Genomic DNA, 22,156 nt, shown 5'->3' on the forward strand with positions numbered 1-22,156 from the left:
GTAATCCGTCGCGTCCTGCTCATAAGTGTGTCTCCTACACACCCGTTGCATGTTGTTTTCGAACTATTCCGATGTTCGTACTGGAATGTGCTTGTCCTCCCTTTTGGCTTAGTGCAAAAAACCAAGTGAATTACATGTGGTGTCTCAGTGCTTGCTGCGTTTGAAAATGCCAGACTTGGTTTAACTAATATTGCCAGCTGTGTGCCACTCTGCCGTACTCACCTCGTGCCATTCACATCCCGGCACAGAACCATGTTCGACTATCGGCCACCAGCCAACTGCCACAGTTATTGCATCGAGTGCAGCGCGGAGAGGAACTCTTTGCGCACTCCATTTGTGATATCGTTTGGAGTGATCTATGCCCAACATGGTGCACTGCGGTTAGAAGGATGTTTGGAACCACAGTTTCCTACTTCATACGCTGTGTGTGTCGCCAATATCGCCAGCGTGCGCATCGCAGCTTCTAGTAATCAATTCACATTGTTGGGTGATACAAGTAACGGTGTACAAGTCTCTGTCCTCACAACGCCTGCTCTTCAACCTATCTTCACCTCTTCCGTTTCGGTGCGCCGTTTGCCCTCCGCGGATTCTGCAGGGGATTGTGCCTGCGGTCCTTGGTTCACTGATTGGATTTAGGGTGATTGCAGATACCGGAATACACGGCAGTAAGTGCATTAACAGTTCGTCGAAAGGACTTCGAATTTTTTCATTTTTTAGTTATGACATCGGAGTACTCTGAAATTGATTCAGTATTTATTTCTGAAGAGAGCGGCCCTGAGAGTCTTGGCAGTCCTGAGGTTCAAAAGAAACCCAGCTGTGCTTGCAGTGCAAGTCCCATAAAAAGTCCTGTAACGTCTGCCGAGTTTGGAAACTACTTGGAGAAGGAGATTGTTCAGGGGAGTCGATCATTCCATGGAACAGACACTGAAGCGGCTCACGAAGAGGGTATTTATGAGGCTGATATGACGGTCAAAGTGGTCCAGGCGCTTTCTGAACACTCCAATGATGGAACTTGCCTAAAAGTAGGTCATTGCTCACCGATACTGCGCATTGACGACCCTGCATGTGATGCGTCACAGATCCGTGAGACTGCTGTCTCTGCAAACAATGAGCCGGGCTATGTTATGGAGGTTAATCGGGCCTGCATTTCGCCACCGAAATGCGAGGAACGGTTTGCGCGAACCTCAAATTGTGAGGAGGAAGTAAATTTTGGAAAAGTAGAATCTCCTGAAGTTGCGTATGTTCCATCACAGTCTTCAGGAACAGGATCTTCAGCTGAGGGACTTGACAGGGCTGCGAACTTTAACAATCCTTCATCCGATCTTGGCATTCTCAAAGATCGAGGGATGCAAGTGGAGGAGACGAATAGGTTTCTCAAAGACCGCAAATTGTCAAGGAAGCCATCGTCCAACCCAGCCAGATCTTTGGTGGAGCAGCTGAAGAAGATCGACCTCAGCTTGGATGGAGGGACACTCAAAGTTTGCGACCGCAACCTTAGCGAATATGGTACAGATTTTATTCCAACCTGAAACTACGTCGGGTGCGTGCCTCATGCATACATACTTGTGTCAAGGTGATGATGTTGTGATTCAAGGAACTTCGTCCACATGACGCTTCACGGCCAATTTTCTTTTAAACATGGGTGATCAAAGCCGACAATCGTAGGTATTGAACTCATGTGTGTTCAATGAGAGTCCGCACATCTGCTTTCCTGCTGTGCTCGTGGCATCGTTTAGGGTTTCGTTCCTAAGAAGAATGTTGTGATTTTCAATCATAATCTGCTCCATGTATAAATCCTTGATGGTGAGGATCTGTGGGAGTCTGAGTTGTGCTATCTTTTGTTATTCTCTTGGTGACAGCTTTAGCGACAATTGTGAATGCTGTCAAGAATAATGACAAGCTCGCGGAGCTCGACTTAAGTGGTAACGTTCAATATCTTTTTGCGGGAGATCTGTCTTTCATGCCAGCTACTGTTATCTGAGGCTGAAGCTGCAAAAGTTTCTCTCTTTGCAAAATTTCGTACAAATGAAGCTACGGGTTAGAATGGATTTTAAAGTTCCAAGCACAGGAGCACTCTAAGCTTTGATAACGAATACTTGATTAACAACAGCATGACTGATATGTTCTCTGGGTTCGTGCAACTGCATTTCCTTGGAAAAACAGGATGCTGTATCCAAAAGGGAGATGCCCTTGCCGAGCTTGTTCGGAATTCTCCTTCGCTACAAAGGTGAGCTCCACTACTCTATACTCGCCTCGAGGATGAGGTGTTATTTGTTGTGATTTGCGGCCTGTAGCAATCTGCCTCTAAACAGCAGCATTCTCTGCTGCAGATTTTCGTGTGATCTCATTTTGAAGCTACTCCTGTCATCGTGCTTGTGTTAGGCATCTAGTCTTCTATTTGCTTTTGTTGCAGTTGGAGTGTAAATTAGAGCTTGCTTATCCTGTGTATAAACTTTTTCCTACTCTCCGCAAATTTATCCGGTTTGGTAGCAATTATTTCTACAGGCTGCTTTTGGCGTGGAACTCCCTGGGTTCGGCTCGCACTGGCATTGCAGCTCTTGCGTTTGCTGTCGCGTCAGCCCCTTCACTCCGAGAGGTTTCTACGCAACTTATGGAGAAAATTTTCGTCTCACTGAAGTTTATGTTGTGATGATAAACTTTATGAAACACATCGTGATTGCCTAAACCTCGAACTATTGCTTTTCTAAGGAACTTAACATTCTGTGAATTGACAATCCTGCGTGGTGCACAGAGACTTGTAAATCTTTTCTTTCGTGAATACCTCACTACCATAAATTAGTTTTGACAATAAGATTTTCCTAAAGAAGGTAATGCATTTGTAAGTCAATATGATTTGTCTTGAACTGATATTGTTTCTACTTGTTGGAATGGCGACATAAACTCTTTTTAGCTGGATCTACGGAGCAACCGAATTGGACCGGCCACTGCCGCGGCTTTGGCGCTTGCACTTCGTTCGAACAACACCCTGAAACGCATTGGTAGTTCAAGGTCCCGTTGCCTTCATCACAACTCTTTTTTGTTGAACGGGATTTCAGCCCCCTGAATCATTTTTTCACACGTCTAGCGGAATTAAAATAGTTAGAATGACGGTGCTTCAACGTGCACGTTTGACTTTCTGGCTGATTTGGATCACTCTGATCCGAAGCAGTCAAAGATAACGGGACAAAAATGATGGGTTTCGAAACGTTTGCACTTCCACATGTAAAATTGTCAATTACTCGTGACAGTGGTTTTAAAGGACCATCCATTTCCTTGGATTGAGGTATGTACTCATTTGCTTAGAAACAAAAATCGTGTTGACTGTCTCTACCCATGTGTGCTAGACACAATCAAATCGCATGTTCATAACCATTGTACATATAATGTGTGCAAGAATTCATGTAGGAAATTGATTTCAAGGATGGATGTTTTTTTATTCAGATTTAACGTACAATGAAGTGGGTACAAGTGGTGCAACAGCTCTTTTAGGCATGCTTGAGAAGAATCATTTTCTCACCGAATTGAAATTGGCTGGAAACAACATACCTTGTCAGCTTCTGGGACAAATAGGTATTGGACTACTCTTTCCCATGTATTTTTTTTAATTTGTTACTTTGGCAAAACGAAAACACCCTTTCTACTATGTCATTAATTGAATACATGGTAGTTGCAAACAAGCGAGACATAGATGCAGGTGTGAAATGGGAGCTTTTGTGCTCCAGATAGCTTGCTTCAGAAAAATCGTGCCAGACACTCGATGACGGAGGATTGCGATGATCTTGCGGTCACACCAGAGATTGTGAGCAGATTATTTTTCATATTATTGAATAATTTATGCTAATCTACATACCTCTACCTTCGCATTCATTTCAAATTGGTGTATAAATCTGTTTCTCTAATATGTTAGTTGAGCTCTGATTTTACTACAAGTGATTGATCATCAAGAAATTTGCATGTATACACTAGAATATTTTGTTGATTCCTATTTCTGCGTCTGAAGTGCGGAGATGCAGGCTCGAGAGTTTCTGATTTGAGAACCGCACGCCATAGTCAATCTCAATGTTGGATTTCAACTTTTCCTGAAGCAAAATCGGCAAAACGAGCCTCATCGACCAGAATATCGGGAAGATCAACCGCTCAAAATTCCAACAAGATCATTCAGGATGAGTTAGAAATGCTTCGCAAAATCCTTGTAAGATTTTCCATCTGGTGGTATCATGTATATAACGGAATGTAGAAATTGATTTTAATTATCATTAGTTAAACTCCAACTAGATCTGAAGTTTCTTTGTGGATGAAATTTGATAGAATTTCAGTCAGAAAGTCATTCTCGTAATAGACTCAATTCAATGCAAAAGAGATCTTTGATCAGATTTTTTTTTGTAATGCTCAAAATGAGCCTCTTCCGAAAACGAACTATCTTTTTCATGTATGCTTGCATAACACGACGAACCAATAAACAACACGAATGAACCATTGGTAATAATGAAGGGTGATGCGAAGGCAGAGTGCGATGATTTGTATAAGCAAAAATGCGATACAGTTTGTCAACTTGAGGTAATCATTTTTACTTGTTTCAGTTTATAGTTTCTTGTTCTATGCAATGAATTGCTTGCCAATTTGAGTGCTTGTGAATTCATTTACCTTCGGAAGGCTCCTTATTCCATATATAGGAAATGAATTGTAGGGTGCTTTACGTTTCAACTCTTGGTGCAGAATGTTGGTACAGGGAAGAAAAAAAATTAATGTTCAAGTACATTAACTTTGGTATGGGTAACATGTTGAATAATTAAATAGACAAACAAAATTTCTCATGGAGACTCCAAATTTTTTGTCTCCATCACTTAACAAGGAAAACTTTCAATATATGGAATGTGCCTTTGTGGTAAGGCCTCTCGAGAGGAGCTAGATAAGGAGATCAAGCGTCGAGGAAAAGTTCAACGTGAAACTGAGGAACTGAAAACGGAAATTGCAAAATTGAAACAGGCAAGAATATATTCTGTACTTCATGCCCGCTTGGGCTTTCAATAATGTGGCTCGGTTCGGTAAAAGCAGCATACTGCTGCAAATAGATCTACCTTAAACAGAAATTGAGGGTTCAACGCCAACGTAAAGCACCACTGTCTGCCTGAGTATTTGTTGCTTTGCACTGGAAGCATTTTATCACTGAAAAAATGAAAGATAACAATTGCTACCTTGATTCGTGATTTCACTAGGAAATAGGTTTTCTCCAAGACAAGTTGCATTGCAATGCCTGTGAGACTTACAAGAAAATAGATATTCTTGAAGTGAGTTCTTTCTTTCCTACCTTTTCTTCCTGTCTATAAAACTTGCATTGGTCTTGGCTTCAGCATGAACTGCAACATTAATAGCCATAGTTATGCATGTAGCATGCTACTTCCCATCTCTTAATTACTTATGATCTAATTTAAAATTTAAAATTTAAAATTTTGATTGTGTTATTGAACACATTTCTATATCCAGAAAGAAATTACGAACAGAAAGGAGAGCGAAAGAGTAGCCCAAGAACGAGAAGCAGAAGGCTTGAAGGAGATTCAGCATTTAACGGATCAGGTTTGAAGTTAGTACCTACTGTTTAGACGATGCAGATGCAAATTGTGCGGAGTGTTATGGAAGATGAATATTTTGGAAGATTGATATCTGTATCAAAGTGTACATCCTCGCTGAATAATGCACTGTAAATAAAATAGAATTCAACTTATTCTTTTTCTCAACGCGATTTACCAGTTGCCTCCGTTCTAAGGAGGCGTAGAATATGAAGTCATAAGCTTGGCGAAATCTTGCATTCAAGTCTAGAAACTGTGCTCCTCCTGTACATTTTTAAAGACTAGGCTCATGTATCACATCTTAATACTAAAAAATATGGCCCTCAGATTGTTCTCACCAGACCAAAAGATCCCTGCCTGGAGAACTAGAAGTAACTATATGTTGTGGATTTTGCAGTTAACGACATTGCAAGAGGACAGCATTAAACGTATACACGCCATGGAAGGTAAGATTCTGTAGACTTTTGAATCCAATAGGTAGACAATTTTGATATCCTTGCTCGTTTTCTTTATCCTTTTGAAATCTTTTGGAACTGAAGCCTCTTCAACTTCTTGAGCAAAAAGTTAACCCTGCACTCTGTTAATTTTGCATCCTTGTGTAGCAAAATATAAGAGCGAGGCTAAGCACAACGCTGTCCTAATAAATAAGCTGGAATCTTCTATTTCTCAACGCGATCTAAAGCAACTTGAGGAGGTCCAAACCACTTCTTTTGATTTTAACGCAAAATATGAACATCAATGCATGGTCGCTCCCCTAATTCTTTTTTCTGAAAGAAACAAGATGCTCAAATCAACAGCTTCTTCGCTGTATCTTTGCAGATCGAGGCGGTCAGGTCCCAATCAGAAGTTGAAATTGACTCACTCAAATCTATTAGGGATGACCTGATTATGGTAAGTGAACGGCACATGGTCTTTTCGTGGCTTGGGTTTCCACTTGCTAGGAGGAATCGTCTTGGTTACTTCCTCAAGACTACTCGTTCTTTTCGCAGGAAGTTGAAAAGCAGAAGGGCAACACTAAGCTTTGCGAGCAGCAACTAGTAATCCATAAGCAGGTCCTACAACAAGAAAAGGTCTATATTCTTGTGCTCATGGACTTACATGTAATGCAAGACGGTATGTGAGAAAAAAATGTTATGACATACATGTAAGCACCAAGTTCATCTGCATGACCTTGGACAAGTTTTCAAACATTTCCATGCTCTGGAAAAATTGCCTTGGAGGATCTTTCATGTTACCAAAAGGTCTTTGATGATGTGTTACAGGAGGCTATTGAGCAAGAGCTGAAACTTCAAATTAAAATCCACGTGGTGAAAATAGAATGCCTTGAGGTGGTTTCTTTCGTCCCCATCTGATGAGCCCTGACAGTTTCTGATGTAGTGTAGTGAAACATCATCCGGAATCAAACTAGCATATGATGTTGCGTGACCAAATTTCGCATGATTTTTGACGGATTTCAACTTCTACCGAAGCGAATATTTTCCAGAGCTTGAACTAGAGAATACTCTCTCAGATCGTTCCTAATAACTTTAGGTGTTAATGTGACAGAATCAATTGGAGGAGAAGGACAAGGAGAATGCGAAAATAAAGCAGGTTATCTTAACCCATCATACAAAGTGACGACCTACGTGAAGTCTTCAGTAGCTTCCATCTAACCCTATCTTCTCACAAAGTCATCTTCCGGGGTCTCTGCAATATCATTTCATTAACATCCATACCCTGGGCTTTTGTCCAAGAGCTTGGAATTTGTCCTATAACAGAGTTGAGAAGGTACGTGAAGGATATTAGGCCCAATTGTTAGTAACAAAGCCTGAACATTTGATTGGCCTGTTCATACTTGATTATAATGATGCTGTTAATTGGTGGAGGCAGAAACATGGAGAACATGTACAAGCCTTGGAGGATGATTTAAGGAAAGAAAGGGCATCAGTAACAAGAGCTGGACTCATTAAATCTGATGCCGAACAAAAAATTGCTACAATGGAAGCTGACATGGTAGTTTTTATCTCATTTGTTAATACCATGACGTTTGAAATGGAATACTTTTGCACTGTGTTTTTTCAGCAATCAATCGCTATTCACAGTAAATGCTCTATGATATGCTCTTGTAAAAAGCATTTTTTGAGAAGCTGTGGTTGTTTCTATCATCAAAAATTGTACCTTAAAAGCTCTAACACATATTGCTCGAACAGGAACTATGGAAGGAGAAATACAAGGCAGAGCAGGAGGGAGCAATGTTTCTTGAAGAAAAAATTCGAGCAGATGAGCTTAAGTTTTATTCTTGTGTGACAGCTTTATGCAGCAAAGTAAATTACTCCATCTTGCATCAAACACTTTATCAGATTTGAACACTTTTAGGCCTACACAAGTCGGATGGCGGTTCTAAATCATTTACATGAAGTGAAATCTGTTGGTTGCACAGAACGCAGAAGAGCAAGAAATGATGAAAGGAGATTTATGCCTACAACGAAAGAAGATAGAAACTATGCACATGCAACACAAAGAGGTACAGAAATTTTGCATACTTATTTCAGATATTCAGCTCATGTCTATGTTTAAGTCGTAATAATGGCACTAATGTTGGACAGCACTAAGAATGCCGAGCATTCCAAAGTATGAAGACTGTGTTCTTAATATGCGTTGTTGTCCAAGTATTCAAAGCTGAAACATTTTGCCTGCAGATGCAAGCAGAACACGATAGAAGGATGAAAGACGTTGAAATTCAATTAAGAGGGACAGAAACAGCGGTAGTGGAATGGGTTCAGCAACAATTTTCCGCCCTCCTCGTAGCTTTAAGCTTCCATGCTTCTCTTCCAGCCATAAAGAAGTAAGTCTCTCGCAATCTGAATTGGCAACGTATATCACTAAAATATTTTCTCTCACAGTTGTATCTTGATAATTAGATGGAATTAAACATTAATCCATCTCCACCTTAAATGCAATAAGTCTAAGTTTCTATGCCATAAACAGCTGTCACAATTAATCGCCTGTTTTGCTGTCCATAACCAGCGGATCTGTGTGGAAGTCTCACTTCAATCGGGGCATGGCCATAGAGGGATCGGACGGAGCTGAACCAAGACAGACTCGTAGTGCATGCATGTCTGAGAATCAGGCAAGCTCTCCTTTGTCTCCAAGAAAATCCCAAACTTGCCAACCAACAGATGCAACATCTACAGATTTGCCTCCCATGGCTTCACAATCGAACCTATTAATGGCGAGATTAAACCCTGCTCCAGTTGTCACCAAACCAGTCTCTCCATCGAGCCAATCAAATACAAAAGCCAACCCTCCAGCCTCAGGATTTCCCTCAACAACCCAACTGATGACAGACAAAGGTCCTCGCCCGGGTCTTGCAAGTTCTAGAAGCAGTCGAATGCTAGTCGACTATACCTGCTCAGCACCGTCTTTGAGCGTGATAAGTTTGGTCCAGCCCGTCCTGTATGAAGAAGTTGGAACAGTTGAAGAGGATCTGGTGTCCAGCGATAGAGAAAGCGTCAACTCCGATGAGATGTGATTCAGCCTTTTATCGAGCTAACCTGATATTTAAAGGACCATATTGGTAAAAAAAAACGAACAGGTCCTATGCATCCCCTATGCAGTCAGGCGGACCTGCTCCTTTTGCTCTCTTATGGAGAGTCAGGATTCTCAGACAATATCACTGAATCCTTCAAAACCACAGATGAGACCGTTCACAAACTATTCACGCAATTGAATCGGCACACAGAGAGATCAATCTCATGAACATCAGACACTCAAGCTGGCTTAAGGGGCTTGTATGGGCAGCAGAATCTCACCACATGAGAGCAATCCATGGCTGTAGCTGGAGCAATATTGAGAGTGATCTAGCATTGTCTCCCACAAGGAAATACACAGTGACATCGGCTTCGTTCGTCAGGTCCACCGTGAACGCTTCTATTGAGATTTCAAGCAGTTCATTTCTCACAGCCACTGGTCTCTGTGCAAACGCTAACAAAGGTAAGTCAAGATCCTCCCTGCACAGACTCCCTTTGGCAGCTGATAAAACAGAACATCAAACATCAAAGACGGCATTTTAGCGCTTTGATACATGATTATGTATAGTTACTTAAGCACCTTGTGCTAACCTTTCAAATACACATGTTCGGGATTTCTTGTTATGCTATCGTCCTTCTCAACTTCCGATTTCATGGAGGAAGTTTTAGTGGTTTTTGCCTCTAGTGAAGGCTTTCTCCAGGGACCCAATTCACGATAGAAAAGATTCATCTGTCGGTCTAAGAATACAAAAAGTTTGATCCACCATCTCTCTGATGTTTTCATGCAAAGAATGTATTCTTGTGAATGGTTTGTGAAATAGTGTAAATTTTAGTTGGAATTTAAATTATGTCAGTGATTGTTGAAGATTCCAAGCTTGAGTTGAACTTAAAAAGCATGGTGTGTGGGTTCAAAAAATATGAGTGATCATTTATAACGTCGATGTTATGAAGAAGCACACGCAAGTGTCATTATAATTTTCGTGCAAAAATTAACAGCAAGAACGTTTTTCAAGTGACATTACTATTTTATGACATAAAGTAGATGTAGTGTAAGAAAATAATGCAGAATGTATATTATACAAAGTAGTATGTTCGATTTTCTTAGTACACCTATGTTCAATTCATACATAATTCATTTGAAGTATTGAAAATATTTATATATACATTTTAATACATTTTTTTTCTTACTTATTACATAATATTTATACAAAATTTACTGTAAAAAAGGTAGAACCATAAAGATAAACATTTTCTTTTAAAAATTAGAAAAATTTTAAAATAAATGTGTTATTTATTTAATAAATTATTGGATATAGATTTTAGGCATAAAACTTCACAATGAGTTTTTTTTTTTTTTTTTTTTTTTTAATATTAAGAAAATTGGTGATAGTAACAAATTAGACATTTTATAAGTTGAATATTTTTTAAAAAAACTTTAAATTAAAGTGAGTGATAAATAATCAATTTCTAAAAGAACCTAAAAGCAGCTTATAATTGTTATAATCACAAAATGTATCCCCTACAATAATTTTGTTGTTAAATATTTTCAAAAGAAAAATTGATACTATTCTCATATATAAACCTAAATATTATATTTTATAATACATATTTTATATACATATAACTTTTTAAAAATTGGCTACTTTAAAGCTATATATTAATGGAAATCTTACAAAGAATATAATTTATTACTTAGAATCTTATCACATGATGTGGCATTGGGTGCCAAATTCCATTTGAAGTATGTAATTTAGTTTGGTTTAGTGGTTTTCCATCAACTTAGTTTTTTCTACTAGCTGACTTTGTTAGTATCAATTAGGATTTGAAGACCTAAGTGGAGACACTCCCTTGACTTAACATTCTTATAAAGTCAAAACTTGTGAGTGATTTTGAGAGAAAAAGCTTATGTTATAAGAGTTTGCTTGACTATGGTGATTTAGCCTTTTAGTAAAGCCTTGGGATATTTTCTAATCACACTTGTACTCTTGGATTCTCCCTATGTGGTGTGAGAGGTAATTCAACTTAGTTGTATGTAGATTTCTCAAAACTCCTTGAGATTTTGTTGGTTGAGCATTTGAATTTGGTTTAGGTTACATATTTTACAATTGATTTATTTCACTCAATCTGTTTTGTATAACAACCTTTGTTTACACAACAATCTCTTGAAGATGCGCCAATCTTCTTTGTGAAAAAAAAAAAAAAAAAAAAAAAAAAAATCTTACAAAAATATGTAAAATGTCATAGAGCCAATAAGTTGCATATTAAAAATTGATATCTATTTTTTCATAATATTGGAGCTTCTTAATCAACTAAGGGAAGTTAAGATCTATACTAAGATAGATATACAAGAAATCTAAAATCTAATATGTATTAAAGAAGGAGATGAATAAAAGATTGCATTTTGAACTAAGTATAGTTATTTCAACTATAATGCTATGTTTTTTGGATTTACAAATATATTACCTATTTTTTTAGCATTTGATAAATGGTGTATTTTAAAACATTTCAAATAGGTATATTGATTGTTATTTAAAAAACATGCTTATCTATTCCAAGAAAAGATATCAACATAAACAATATGTTCGTCATATATCACATGGCAATCTCAAAAATCTAAAATATGGTTTTTTTGCTATCTAGTATTGATATACATAAAATTGAGGTATTTTTAATCTTTTTAAGATGTATGTGTATATATATATATATATACAAATAATATTTTAGCTTAATTCTTTCTTTAATATATTTTTTTATTTTTTCATATCTAAAATGATATTTGAAATTTATAATATTCTAGAAATGTACAAGTATGTATGTATATATATATATATATATATATATATATATTTACATATATCTTTTTACATTTTAATATTTATATTTAGATATGTAAGGTTTTTTTTTAGTTTTCTACATATTATATGTATATTATATTCTTTTGCAAGTTGTTGATGTTTTAATAGTTGATTTTATTTTATTTTATTTTACAATTGTATCTTTTATAAATTAAGACCAAGACTATCTTAAATCTTTCAAATTCTTTTATTGATTTTTATCTTAGGTAATTTTAAAAATATTTGCCTACCTTAAGAATATATATTCAGTTAATAACTCATATATTGATTGTGTCTTCATACATTTCTTGGTCCATTGTGTATAGAACTATTTTTATAATTAAACAATGAACTCTTATGTTTTATTTGTGCTTTGGATGTACTATTTATTTTTTAATCTTCAGTAAAAACATAATAAGTTCTATGCAAATTCTATTAATGAATCCTGCAATTTCAGTAGTTATGATTTTGGTTAACAAAAATAAATACTAGTATATTACTAAAATAGAAAAATATTTATAAAAAAATCATATATTTGATTATGTTTTATCCACTATACAAAATAATCATCATATAAAATTTTTACATCAAAAAAAATGAAATAAATCTTATGTCTTATATGAATTAAATCCTCTCATTCTCTTTTCTTTTGCAATATTTGAATTCAATTATTATTTTTTATATTTAGAACTCTTAACTCCACCCTCTAGGTATTAGAAGTTAATTAGTCTAATATATTTTGACTATTTCATTAATAAATTAGATATATGATATTTTTGTGTCAACAAAAAATAATATATCTTTTATTAACTTTCTTTTTTTACTTGATATATATAGAAGCATTAAAGATTCATATTGTTCTTAGCAACTCATACTATAATTTCTTTAAAAAGTTATACTTTAATATAAGAATAGAATTTTTTCTTAAAGATGAAATGATTTTCATGATATTTGACAAATTCAAAAAAGACAATTGTCTTCCTCTTTTTCTTACTTAATTGCCTCTCTCAACCTACACTCCTCTTTTTTGCAATAATATTTTATTTCAAACATTTAATTATAATTTTGATGTTACATCTTTAATATATATATATATATATATATATATATATATATAGTGCCATATATTTATTTGATACAAATTCATTTGAAAAAGGTTTCTTGCATTTTTGAGTGTTATAAAATATTATACAAAAGCACAATTTAACGTGTATGTAAAAGTGGAAAATTTTGTTTGAAGATTTAAGAATTGATAATAAGAATATAAATATGTCATGCATAATTAGGTGGGAAACATTTATGTATTTCAATGTATAAATAATACTTTTTATAGAAAAGACATATCTAATATATTTTAGAGTATTCAACAAAACATTTGAATTTAATCCAGATTTTGAAATTTACACTGTAATTCAAACTCTGAATTTAGTTTGAGGTTGAAATTCACTTTTGAGCGTTAGACTAAAAACCCAAGAATTATGACACTGTATTTCTTCCTTGCAATTAATTCCGTTTGTAATATATTCTATTTGCTGAATAAATTCTAGGGACAAATACACCATATTTGCTGAATTTTTATAACAACTAAATAACCTTTTTGATGACTTGACACACTTAGTTCAAAAAAACAAAAGCTCGAATGTTTATGCTTGTTGGAAATAAAGGAGCAATTGTAATAAAATAATGTGTTTATAAGACCATACAGATGCCTACCCTCAAGAAAAGGAGGCCACATCCCTTGCTCTCATCAGCAATTATAATTCACGCAAATCAAGAGTTATTCCCTTATCTCAAACCTGATGTTGGGTTAATAAGACCATACCAAAGTAAAATTGGGAATGGAAAAAATAAATAAATAAAAAGAAGAAGAAGAGAGAAGAAAGAGTTTAAGAAAAACAATACTTAATGAACCAAAACATGAACAATTTTTCTCTCTTATTCTTGTTCTATTTCTGTTGTTGTCATGGCCAATTTTATTTGATATTGTTTCCATTTAAGTGTTAATTTATGACGCAAAACGGCAGAAATCCAATGCTTTGAAATAATGAACCTTTAAGGATACAAAGCATCTTGGCCTGTTACCCCCTCTTTGCTTTTAAAGTCAAATAAACATTGAACACTCTGAACCTTCTTCACGGCAACTCTTTCAAAATAATCAATTAATCAATCAATCAATGTGGGATTGCAATAAGTGAAGCACAAAACTCCTAACTAGCTAACTAGAACTTCAGAATTCACATACTAAAAGTCCTGGTCATTAAAGCACAGCGTTCAATTCTTCAAACCTTTTGTGATACAAAACAAGGCAAATAAAATTACGAAAAATTCCAAACTTTGGGCTGATTTTGAGTCGACTGTTATTGACCCTCATTACCCATATGGCAAATCCAGGGTTGCTCAACGGCAACTCCAACTGGGAACAAGCTAAAAAATAATGCTGTTACTGAAATTAGAGAGAAAAAGGAAAAAAATTCTAGAAATTCGAAGCGTTACTAACATCTGGGTCTGTCACAACCTTCTTCGTCAGCACTGCAGCGTGGTAGACCGATTTGTCTGCCAGCTTTACCGAGCAATGACTTCCCATCACCACCCCAAATAATGGATGTGACAGTATCTCCAACTGCACTTCATGCAGTGGAAACGGGTCTACGGGTCTGTCTACAAATAAGAATACTCACCATTGTTCGACAGATATCGGAGTAACGAATCATGGCATAAAATCGACTAATCGAAAAGAATATGGCTCAGTTACTTCATTGAAAGTCTCGGATTTTTCGATTCAGCGTCCGACTATGAAGAGTGGTAAAAGTTCATGCTCAGTCTGTATATCATAACAATGCCGATCAAGAATGCGAAACGTGTGCAGGAGAGGAAGCGTAGGTTGCATAGATTGACTATTGCGACGATTGCTAGCCAGTCGACAGCGGTTCCTTGACAAATCGAAGGAAGAGTGAAAAGACGGCCAAGAGATACTGTACAAGCTCTAATTACCCCCTGACAATCGTCTATGAAACACGACTTGGGAGACAAAGTACGTGCGAGTACTGTCATGTACAGTGCCACTCAGTGGCGGATTCCACAACATATCCCCCTCACTCAATTACAGACATTTTTCTACCTACTTCCCCAACAACCAGCAGTCGGAAGACATTTGTGCACAACACACGAGATAACAAAAAGCTAATTTTTTCATAGCTGCAAACTCAATAAAAAGAGAAAACCCTGCTTGCGCATAGGCTGTGACGAAACACGACGAAACAGTGTCCACTTCTAGAGCAGAAGCCTCTGCATCTGTTCGAACCCTGCCCCTGCAGAGCTATTGAGCCACCCAACGGTTGCGGTTCCCGATCGATCTGCACTATCTACTAAATGTACACGCGAAAAGTTGCTCGTCGGTTCCACGATCTGCACCAATCTAGAACTTCTGCGAGTGGCTAACGTTAAGCTCGAAGTCCCACACCTGGAAGGACCCCTCAACGAAGTCGTAGAAGCCGCCGTGGATGCTTAACTTTTTCCCGACCACCTTCTCCTTCACCCATGGGTAGGAGAGCAAGTTGGTTAAGGAGACGTTTACAGACTCCTTCTCGCAGAACTTGCACTGTTCGTCGACCTCGTCGCTGCCAGAGACAGCCTTGGTCGCGGCGCGAGCGGGCTTTCCGATCTCAAGCCAGTTCTCGATGAAATCACTGCACGCGTCATTGTTGCGATCAGTACATTGCACAAGGATTTCAACCAATTTATAAAGAAATGCGCCGAGAAAACCTTGGAAGAGATCGAATCACGGAAGGAAACAGGGTTAGTGGACTTACTGGCTACCCTGTCCTTCCTCAGTGGTAACGAGGGCCTTGATTCCTCCACAGAGCCTGTGTCCGATAACGATGATGTGCTCGACCTTGAGGTGCTTCACGGCGTACTCAAGGGCAGAGCTCACGGACGGGTATCCGCCCTTGGGTTCCCAGGCAGGCACCATGTTGGCGACGTTGCGCACCATAAAGGCTTCTCCAGGGTTGAGTCCAAAAATGGTGGCAGGGTCGACTCGGGAGTCGGAGCAAGCAATAATCATGTACTGCATTGAGCATTTCGTAGTTAAATTTTAAGATCATCACGAATCTCACAATCTCTCGGACTATCTAAGCAGAGACTGAAGGATGAACAACTCGAATTCCATAATTTGATTCAGATTGCATCTGATACCTTGGGCCATTGTCCAGTTTTCAACTTGTCAAACAGAGCGCTGTCCTTGCTGTTCATACATAGAGTAATTAACGTTAGATATAATGCGCCCAGATCGACCTACAGAGATGATTATGAGTTGTTGTCAGGTGATATAGATTGTGAAGAACAGCAGATGCTTCGACCAGAAAACAAGTGACGAAAAAGATTTAAGACGGAGGATTCATGGTATTTACTCGTAGACGTTGGACTTGAAGGTCTGGAATCCACGGCCGAGTCTGCCGATCGGTCCCTCAGCAGACTCACCGCTCAAGTAGGTCTTCTCAAGCGCGGCAATTGTCTCCTCGAGCTTCTTAGCAGCCTCAGGGTTGGACCTAACAACAGGGAAATCCTTAACAAGTCAGAAAACCGGCTTAGCTACAAGTCGAGATCAGTAGGCAATAACAAATCGTGGCACTGAATATATCTAAGTGCGTAACTGTTGATTGAAGGAAGTGCGCCAAAAATCAGAAGACACTGTCGAAAATATTCCGATTGGACGTGAGACTCACTTCACGAGGGCATCGACCTTCTGGTTCAACGAAGCAGCCATTTTGTCAGAGTCGCTAGTTGGCGTGTGAGACGGTGCTTCGGCGACGGGGACAACAGCTGGTGACTGCAAAAAAGAATGGAAATGGAGATCAAGACAGTGTAACTCCAGGCACACCTCCAAAGGCACAAAAGCAGCCTAAAATCGCTCGCGATCGAATAATGAATCTTCTAGTAGTCAACTAGAAGAATCGAGTGAAAACCGACTAGAATCATCTCAGCCAAGAAAAAACCGACTACTACAGTGCTAGCCCCATCACACGTGCCACATCTGAGATTCACTAGTAAGCCGGCGTCACCCAACCTCAGCGGGGGTGGAGCTCTTCTTACGCCCCCGGCGTGGAGTCCAGACGTTGCAACCACCCAAGCACGTGCTCATCTACACAACTCCAGGGCAGTAGAGCACACTAATGAAAGGGAAATCCAAATTTATGAAGGACTCTTCCGCATCATGACTAAAGCTGTGAGACTCACCTTGCGAGACTGCTTGCGAGAGGCTGCGACGATGAAAGATGTGAGGCCTACGCCAGTGCCTGGGGGTTAAATACTAGTTTCTCAGTCCAGCCAACCCGGATCACGAGGCCAGCATTTCCTATCATCTACCTAAGATCTGAGTAACGACGAGGCTGCAGGTGCATCCGACCTCATCGGCGTGGATGGCCTCAACTCGAAGTGGCCGTGGCATGCTTAGCATCTAAAAATAAACCACCGATGTGGGATGTTGTGCCGCCGAGTTAAAGTAACCCATTCCCCTATGCATAGCTACTGGAAGCGCACCTCTCTCCCCGTTTGTTGAACTGCAAGATAAGATCTTTGTTAACATTCCGAGAGTTAATTTATTTAGGTTTACATGGAAGTGAGGAATGAGTGCACGGTGTTTAAAATTTCTTGCTTTTGGTAGTTAACATGAAAGGAAGTTTTGTAGTGGATGATTTTTTTTTTGTTTATTTATTTTATTTTATTGCGGGATCGAAAAAGCATGTTGATGGGAATGACATTACAGTTTGTTGTTTCAACAGTTGTCATAAGATGGAGAATTTACAATCACCTGGAATCTTGTCCAAAATTATAAGGAATACACCTACTCTATTTTGGACAAGATTACAAAAATTCACTGCATATCACTTATTCATTCTCGATATCTCAGATTTAATAATTTTGAAGTATCTTTGAAAATGACATTGATACTTGCAGTAGTAACATTTTGAATCGTCCTTGAGAATTGACACAACAAAACAAAGTTTTTCTTTGAAAATAATGTAAATACGATGAATCAACTAGTTACATACACGTAATTTGAAACTTACTGCACTTTTAATTTATTTTCGAGAACAATAACTTACTTTTTCGAACAATAATACCAAAAATGCACATGGATGTTGAAGAGATAAATGACAACAATAACTTATTTTATACAAGTAATTCAAAAGAATGGTGTCCTGCGAAGGTAATACCAATTGAACACATTCAAGGCTTATTTCGATTTCCAAAATGCTTCTTCATCATACTTATCATAAAGCCACAACATCAACTCCGAAACATGGACACTCGGTGATCAGAACCGACGGATATCCCATGCGCATGTGCGCATGGCCGCGGAGCCTACGGAAACGGAACGATGAACACCGAAGCAAGCTGACGCAGCAGTTCGGCGAAGGAAACTCGCTCACGGGCTCGGCGGCATGGGATCTGCGTTGCGTGTCGTGAAAACTCGTTCACCGCCTCTTGTACGAAGCATGGCAGTGAATCAACAACTTATTTGGAGTGCACAGTTTTAGTTTTTTGAGAAGCAGTGAGACGAGGGGCTGGCTGGCTGGCGGGGATGGATCTCTCGAAGGTATAGTGAATTCAACTGAGCTCGCATTCAAGGTGTTTGCTGCCATGGCCTTCGTTCTGCCTTCAACGACGATGACCAGGCAGATCGGTCCACTTAAGCCATCTCGGGATGGATGGAGCGTTTTTGAAAAGGATAACGCGGGCAACGGCCGCCGACAACTTGCGTCACCCCATCCAGCCTCTTGCAGAGCGTCTCCACAACCTCTGGACGTGGCCGCTGTGTCGCTGCACCGGCCACCGCGACCGCGGCAAGGGGCATTCCCTCGACAAGGAGGTTGCATTCCTGCGACTTCGCATGATGCCCATGCTGCGGCGACCGGATGAGGAGGCGCCTTGGCAGCACCTTTCTTTTGGGGATTTGGCGTGATGCAGCTTCTCATTGGATGAGAATTTCAGATGACGCATTATCAAGGAATATTGGGTGGGCATCAATGTCGATTTCCCGTCGCTTCACTTTGCCTTGGTTTTCGTCCCCATATCGTGCTCAGCCATTCGCTGAGTCCTTTCATCCTAATAAATATATATATTCTTAAATTGATCATGACCAGTGCAAATAAGGGCCTTCGAAAGTGTTCATGCTTCTTCGCAGCTTCTCAATCGTGAGAACTTTATTTCTTTCATGTTCAGTTCCACCCAAGATGCTCACGATCCAGATCGATAAAGTTGAATTCATGCTATGGCATTTTATATATATGTGTGTGTGTGTGTGTGAGAGTGAAAATATATGTATATATATATATATATATATATAAAGATACAACATAGATTCTCATATAAAGCAAACGACTTCACATTCATTAAAACGTTTCTAGGCCCCTAAATCTAATCCAGTTACTTGTGTGTGCTCAAAAAGATTAAATTGAATTAAATTTTAATCAAATGAAATCAAGTTTTTTAATGCGTATCATCAGTCTGAAATAGTCGCATTCTAGCTTGATGATATCAATGTTTTGCGCACAGAGATTATATTGAATTTTAAAGGGAGAATGCCGTGCATCATGCCCAAAAAGGTGGATAAGTGGAAAAAGTTTTCAGTTTTTGGTCTTCTTTTACGTTAAACTCAAATCAACGTGGATTGCAAAGCCATAGACAATGCCTATCACAATAGTTATCTCTATTTCGAAAGTGAGCAAGGTTCATGTACCCGGACAAGGGAAATAAAGATTGATCTATCCACCTCGAGGAACCGACGCAGAGAATGAATGGCTGGTGTGGAAGAGCCTGCAGCACAGGGAAAGAAGAAGGCTAAAGAAAAACCAAAAAAACGTAATAAAAATAAAAATAAATGATCTGCCTCTGCACGGTGGTAGAGACTGGAAAAGACTATCCATCCCGAACCACACAATGCGCAGCGCAATCAGTGGCTCACACAACTCAATGCAAGACTAGAACACAGACGCACAATATCCACTGCAACCCACAATCCACCCAGGAACACACTGGTCCACAGAATTGAAGAAAAAAAGTAGCAGCAGCACCCCCATATACGCACACTCACACAAGAAGACGAACTCTAATTATCTCCATTATCTGATTGACAAAAGGGGACCCTGGTTGCTTTTACCGTGCATTCGCCATGCAAAGGGGGGCTTTTTCATGGATTTGGTCCGCTGTCCTGACAAGCTAGAAGCAGGCACTTTGTTTTTTATTGAAGGGTGCAGGCTTTGAATGCGGGAAGGGGGAAGGAAGGGGATGAGCTACCAGCTGAGAATGTGAGGCAGTGCTCCTCCTCCAGACTCTCTGTGCCCTTTTCCTCTGCCTCCCTCTCTCCTCCGCCATGCTGCACCACCAAATGAGGCTTATCAGCTTCTACATCCACTTAAAAGCAAAGCAAAACGACGCCCACAGCTCTCTCTCGCTCTAGGGCCCCTTTTGCCATTCTGGCTTCTTCACTGTGTCCACTGCGTCGTGACAAGTGTGTGACGCCGCGACGTCTCTTGCTAATCCCCCACCCCAACGTGGGTGCCATGGACGCCCCGCACCGCCTGCACCCCCTATTACTGTTTGGATGAACGTTTCCTTTTTATTGGATGATGTTACTGGATGTGGTTTGAGGATTGTGGGCTGACGTGAGCTGCCGTGGTCTTGTCTCAGGTTTTCGTACAACGTTGTGAGTGAGATAAATGAATGGGAACTTTAAAATAGAAAATGTGTGTGTGTGTGTGTGTTGGAATTAGGGTTAGGAATAGTTCATCACATGAGGCTTGTGGAGAAAAGCCCCTCGTTGTGCACACTAGGATCAAGAGTGTGTGAGCTATGAGGTTTTGGTCATGTGGGACTTAGTGTGACATGGTAACCTCATGGTTTCTACTTTGTAGAAACACGGCATAATTTTTTCTTTATTTATTTATTAGTTTAAAAGAGATTATAGTAATTATAACAATAAAAATATTAAAAAATTATGTTGGAAACCTATATAACTTCATCTTTTCAAAAACATGTCTATGTGTAGAATAAACTATTGTATGACATATAAAAATCTTGATACATGAATGTACAATGTAGTGTAACTTAAAAAAAAAGGTGTTGTTAATGCCACCAAAAACTATTACCTATTTGACATATTTCTTTAGTTATTTTATTTTATTTTATTTTAAATTCCAATTAAAAATCATGTTAAATCAAATGATTTTAAATATATTGAACAAAAGTGGCATGTGGTTTATGGAGGGATGTACAGACAATAGCAATAACTCCAATGGCATTAGCACTATTTTCACAAAATACACTACCAAACAAATTGATTGTTCAATTATTTATTTATTTATTTATTTACTTTGTTGTACACATATCAATTTTATTTGTGTTTTTGTGCTACTTTATTATTCCAAGTAAATTAAATCATTAAAATATATTTTTATTTTTTGATAGATTTTAAATTATATATATATATATATATATATATATTTGAAAAACTATTGTAATGTGATGGGAATTAATATTTTGTAGCTTTTGTGCTATAAGGAATATGTTTTTGTGTCTTTCAAGACCTTTAAATTGACAACAACATCAACTAAGTAAATACAACTACATTACAAATAAAATGAATATTCACTAATATTTATATTCTATGTAATTATAGCATATATAAATAGTTAAAGAAAATCTCAGATGTTCATATTCTTGCATCTTAAAGCAATATTTTTAAACGAGATTAGATTTTATCTTTAAGTATAATTTACAAACAAGGCCTTAAAAATAATATACGAAATTTGTCTATTTTTTTCAAAAAGAAAAAAAAAATTCATTTATAAAACTTCTAGATTCTTTATGACAATAATATTTTTAATAAAAAATTACAAATTATCCAAAACATGTATTGATGATGTATTTGATATGAATCTTCAAATAATATGATTAACGTGCATTTTTAAAAGGATTAAGTAAAAAAATTATATTCTAACTTTTGATAATTATTTAAAGCTAGGCAGAATATTTTAATATGATTTAAAAATGATATGCATGGAATTCTCACAAAATATCAGTGTCCTTATTGGTGAGTTAATTGTCCCAAATAGTCTTCAAGCTATGAAATGGAAATCTTTTACTTACAATTATTTATATATTTATTTGTTTCATATTTGAATTTTCACCACTCTAAATAAATATTATTCAAATTACAACTATTTTGTTTTTACACTAAATATGA

General features: G+C 37.9%; 3 protein-coding genes across 11 annotated transcripts; 2 read left to right on the forward strand and 1 right to left on the reverse strand.

Annotated features, from left to right (window-relative positions):
- Positions 1–94: 94 nt before the first annotated feature.
- LOC112290046 (uncharacterized) lies at positions 95–3,051 on the forward strand. The gene is made up of 5 exons (XM_073534505.2): positions 95–1,506; positions 1,860–1,922; positions 2,164–2,227; positions 2,506–2,673; positions 2,912–3,051. The coding sequence occupies exons 1-4, from the start codon at positions 720–722 to the stop codon at positions 2,648–2,650; spliced, it is 1,059 nt and encodes a 352-aa protein (XP_073390606.1). The 5' UTR covers positions 95–719; the 3' UTR covers positions 2,651–2,673; positions 2,912–3,051.
- LOC141044408 (uncharacterized) lies at positions 2,912–9,842 on the forward strand. 9 transcript variants are annotated; one of them, XM_073534481.2, is made up of 19 exons: positions 2,912–3,009; positions 3,442–3,570; positions 3,723–3,799; positions 4,001–4,192; positions 4,492–4,557; positions 4,891–4,986; positions 5,217–5,288; positions 5,485–5,574; positions 5,965–6,013; positions 6,170–6,261; positions 6,387–6,458; positions 6,557–6,637; positions 6,830–6,895; positions 7,113–7,157; positions 7,437–7,559; positions 7,757–7,870; positions 7,987–8,070; positions 8,246–8,391; positions 8,574–9,842. In XM_073534481.2, the coding sequence occupies exons 2-19, from the start codon at positions 3,492–3,494 to the stop codon at positions 9,076–9,078; spliced, it is 2,049 nt and encodes a 682-aa protein (XP_073390582.1). In that variant the 5' UTR covers positions 2,912–3,009; positions 3,442–3,491; the 3' UTR covers positions 9,079–9,842. The 9 variants fall into 9 exon arrangements, with proteins under 9 accessions (XP_073390582.1, XP_090106960.1, XP_073390583.1 ...); XM_090250834.1 differs by having other exon boundaries at positions 3,481–3,570; XM_073534482.2 differs by lacking the exon at positions 2,912–3,009 and adding an exon at positions 3,064–3,283.
- Positions 9,843–15,080: 5,238 nt separating this feature from the next.
- LOC112286940 (carbonic anhydrase 2) lies at positions 15,081–17,419 on the reverse strand. Its single transcript, XM_024529409.2, has 8 exons — positions 17,416–17,419; positions 17,146–17,204; positions 16,976–17,050; positions 16,635–16,738; positions 16,320–16,457; positions 16,105–16,153; positions 15,720–15,976; positions 15,081–15,596 (listed from the first exon to the last, which is right to left on the reverse strand). The coding sequence occupies exons 1-8, from the start codon at positions 17,417–17,419 to the stop codon at positions 15,326–15,328; spliced, it is 957 nt and encodes a 318-aa protein (XP_024385177.2). The 3' UTR covers positions 15,081–15,325.
- Between the last annotated feature and the right edge of the window lie 4,737 nt (positions 17,420–22,156).

This window comes from Physcomitrium patens, chromosome 1, assembly GCF_059467195.1.
Source record: "Physcomitrium patens ecotype Gransden chromosome 1, ASM5946719v1, whole genome shotgun sequence".
NCBI lineage: Eukaryota > Viridiplantae > Streptophyta > Bryopsida > Funariales > Funariaceae > Physcomitrium > Physcomitrium patens.

Bases quoted from the DNA above. Each gene is read 5' to 3' on its own strand.
- LOC112290046 (XM_073534505.2), top strand. From the start codon at position 720: ATGACATCGGAGTACTCTGAAATTGATTCAGTATTTATTTCTGAAGAG. The intron at 1,507-1,859 runs GTACAGATTTTA...TCTTGGTGACAG, and splicing joins CCGCAACCTTAGCGAATATG to CTTTAGCGACAATTGTGAAT. The intron at 1,923-2,163 runs GTAACGTTCAAT...TTGGAAAAACAG, and splicing joins CGCGGAGCTCGACTTAAGTG to GATGCTGTATCCAAAAGGGA.
- LOC141044408 (XM_024535967.3), top strand. From the start codon at position 3,426: ATGTTTTTTTATTCAGATTTAACGTACAATGAAGTGGGTACAAGTGGT. The intron at 4,558-4,890 runs GTAATCATTTTT...CTTTGTGGTAAG, and splicing joins ATACAGTTTGTCAACTTGAG to GCCTCTCGAGAGGAGCTAGA. The intron at 5,575-5,964 runs GTTTGAAGTTAG...TGGATTTTGCAG, and splicing joins TTCAGCATTTAACGGATCAG to TTAACGACATTGCAAGAGGA.
- LOC112286940 (XM_024529409.2), bottom strand. The intron at 16,458-16,634 runs GTGAGTCTCACG...CCCTGTTGTTAG, and splicing joins AAGGTCGATGCCCTCGTGAA to GTCCAACCCTGAGGCTGCTA. The intron at 15,597-15,719 runs GTAAGTCCACTA...TGACGCGTGCAG, and splicing joins GAGGAAGGACAGGGTAGCCA to TGATTTCATCGAGAACTGGC.